General features: G+C 46.9%; 1 protein-coding gene across 1 annotated transcript in view; it reads right to left on the bottom strand.

Moving 5' to 3' along the window:
• The window catches only part of LOC113818719 (DBH-like monooxygenase protein 1 homolog), a 5521-nt gene that overhangs the window by 507 nt on the left and 2514 nt on the right, over nt 1-2500 (bottom strand). The window contains exons 6-12 of the mRNA XM_070131474.1: nt 2156-2371; nt 1808-1962; nt 1317-1492; nt 829-972; nt 541-715; nt 237-429; nt 1-9 (exon numbers count right to left, since the gene is read on the bottom strand). The exon at nt 1-9 is cut by the window's left edge and continues 507 nt beyond it. Coding sequence (XP_069987575.1) covers nt 1-9; nt 237-429; nt 541-715; nt 829-972; nt 1317-1492; nt 1808-1962; nt 2156-2371 — 1068 coding nt within the window. The remainder of the gene's footprint in view (nt 10-236; nt 430-540; nt 716-828; nt 973-1316; nt 1493-1807; nt 1963-2155; nt 2372-2500) is intronic.

Here is a 2500-nt window from a genome sequence, read left to right as displayed (position 1 = left end):
CTTGAAGGCCTGGAGGGAGAGAGAAAAACGTCAGTATTCGTGTTAATAAACGCAAACAAACATTGTAGAGAGAGAAAAATGTCAGTTAATGAACGCAAACAAACATAGTATCATGGTCATTATGAGAAGCAAAATAGTTTCATTAAGAATTTGTTTTCCTGTCCATGAAGGTTTCTTTGTTTTTTTTTTGTCGTAACGCTTAGATTACTTTTCTTGGAAGGTCATCATGGTCTTACCTGTGCCGGCACTCCTCCTCTCTTCAGGCACCTGGTCACGTGAGTGCCATGTGTCAGCTTCTGCTCGGCTTCCTCCAGGTCCATTTCAGACCAGTTGATGCTGTTCACGAAGCTCTTGAAGTCGGTCTTTTTCTTCGGCAGGAAAGGATTGATCTGGTCTCTGTCGCTCGACAAAAGCAACATGTTGTCTTCGCTGCAATGGAAACACGCAATTAGATACTGCAAACGTAAGCGAAGAAATTATATTCACGTGTCTGCAGAAGATAGGTTATACCCGAGTTATATTCCAGCGAACATTCCTTACTTTTGCAATTCCTGTATTCCCAAGACCTCTTTCACGACATTGTGGTGCGAGGCGGAGGAGCACTGGACGAGACTCCGGCGCGGGTAGTAGAACAGGAAGGCCTGGCACATCTCGTCCCGCGAGCCGTATCCGGAGAAAGTGGCGTTCTGGCGGCTGCTGCTGTCGAAGGTGCATTCTGGAAGTGAAACGGGAGGAATCAGCGGAAGAAAATGCGATTTATTTTCACAGTAAAGATTTTTAAGCGAATCCTTTTGTAACTATATTCACGAATACCGTTGGAGGCTTTACCTGTGGTGATGTGGTCGCTCGGGAGGATGGTTCGCTCCTCTTGCAGCCTCAGGATCTGTTGGAAGTTGAAGTCGTAGTAGTCGTCCACCGCGAGAGGAGGGAGTTCCTTGCCATCCCGGAAGTGTCGCACTCGGATGCTGCGTCCTGGGGGAGAAAATCATGGTATGAAATCACCAGGAGAGTCACGGTCGAGACGCGTCATTGCTTCGAATAGTCTCGAATCCCCCTAAAATAAGACTCTTTTGACTTCTCGTTGCGTTTTTATTTTATTATTATTATTATTGCGGAATCTCTTAACCCTCTCTATGCAATGTAAATCACTAATGCATCCCACACATAATTCTATTCAAAGAAATATCTCAGCTATCAACGCTTAAGAGAGTTCGAAGCTTCACCCACGTTCGCCATATCCAACGAGACACCAAACACACACACACACCAAACAATCGACCAAATAATCCCACAAAATTCACTCAAGAACAACGTACCGATGATATGAGCATGGGGGAGGATCTGGTACACCTTGATACCAGACTCAGGCATCCCCTCCACCAGGCAGCCGGCGGGACAGTGGCCGGTCGCGCTCCACTGGGCCTGCGCGGGAGGGATCACCATGCCGAAGTTCAAGGAGCTGCCCACCATGAGCGAACCCGACTCGAACTCTCTGGGGGTGAAGCGTTGGTTAGTCGTGGAGCGGTGTAAGTCGTTATAAATTATAAACCATTTTCAGCCATGAATAATTATGAGTCGTGAAGAAATAGCAGTCATGAATAAATGAAGAAGTGCTATAAAGAATTATTAGTTGAGAATCATAAATTATGAATGATAATGTCATGAAGAATCACGAGGAATTATGAAGCATTTTAAGCCAACCTAGATCACGAAACATTAGCACAAACAGCAGAAGATTAGGCCTCCAATCCCTAACTCTAACCCAAAATCCCCTCACAATAAGAAGTCTCGAAATGGTTCTCTTTACCTCAGTTCCTCCGTGTAATACACATCGATCCCCCACTCCACGACCGCATTGTCCACCAGCGCAGGGTTGTCGTAGTGAGCCTCGACCATGAAGAAGGCGTGTTCTCCCGGGGCAGACACCAGGGGCATTCCCACGTGGACTGGCTCGCGTTCGCCCTGGTTGGGGAGACGAGGTGTTACGACAGGTACGAAAGGATGTATCGTTATTTCGTGGATCTTCGTTGTATAAATTGGGTGACGTTCATGACGGAATATCGTGGAGAGATCACCAGAAAACAATAAAAAAGAATGGTATAGTTAGACGTCTTCAGACACTACGTAATCTCTTGGATAAAAGTAAGACTCATACCTCAATTCCCGAACTCCAGACGATGGTCGGATGGTCGCATTTTGCATAGTCTGGTGGCATGTTCGGCGAAAGGCACTCATGGCCCTCCTGTGAGGCGTAGTGCATGAGGCGCTCTCTCTCCTGGCTGTATGCGGCGGAGTTGGCGTCTCCGGTGCACTCCCAGATGACCACGTGATGGAGGTGCGTGCGGGAGTTCTTTCCGTGCTGGATGTTAAACTAGAAAGAAAGATATAGGTGAAGGTTGATATACGAAGCATGGGAGTAGCTCCTAAAAAAACACGAGATCCCAATCGTTCTGTCACTCTCCTTGCTGAAATCGATTATCGTCGGAGTGTGAAGCAAATA

Source organism: Penaeus vannamei, chromosome 16 (assembly GCF_042767895.1).
Source record: "Penaeus vannamei isolate JL-2024 chromosome 16, ASM4276789v1, whole genome shotgun sequence".
NCBI lineage: Eukaryota > Metazoa > Arthropoda > Malacostraca > Decapoda > Penaeidae > Penaeus > Penaeus vannamei.
This window is presented reverse-complemented; position numbering and strand designations above follow the sequence as displayed.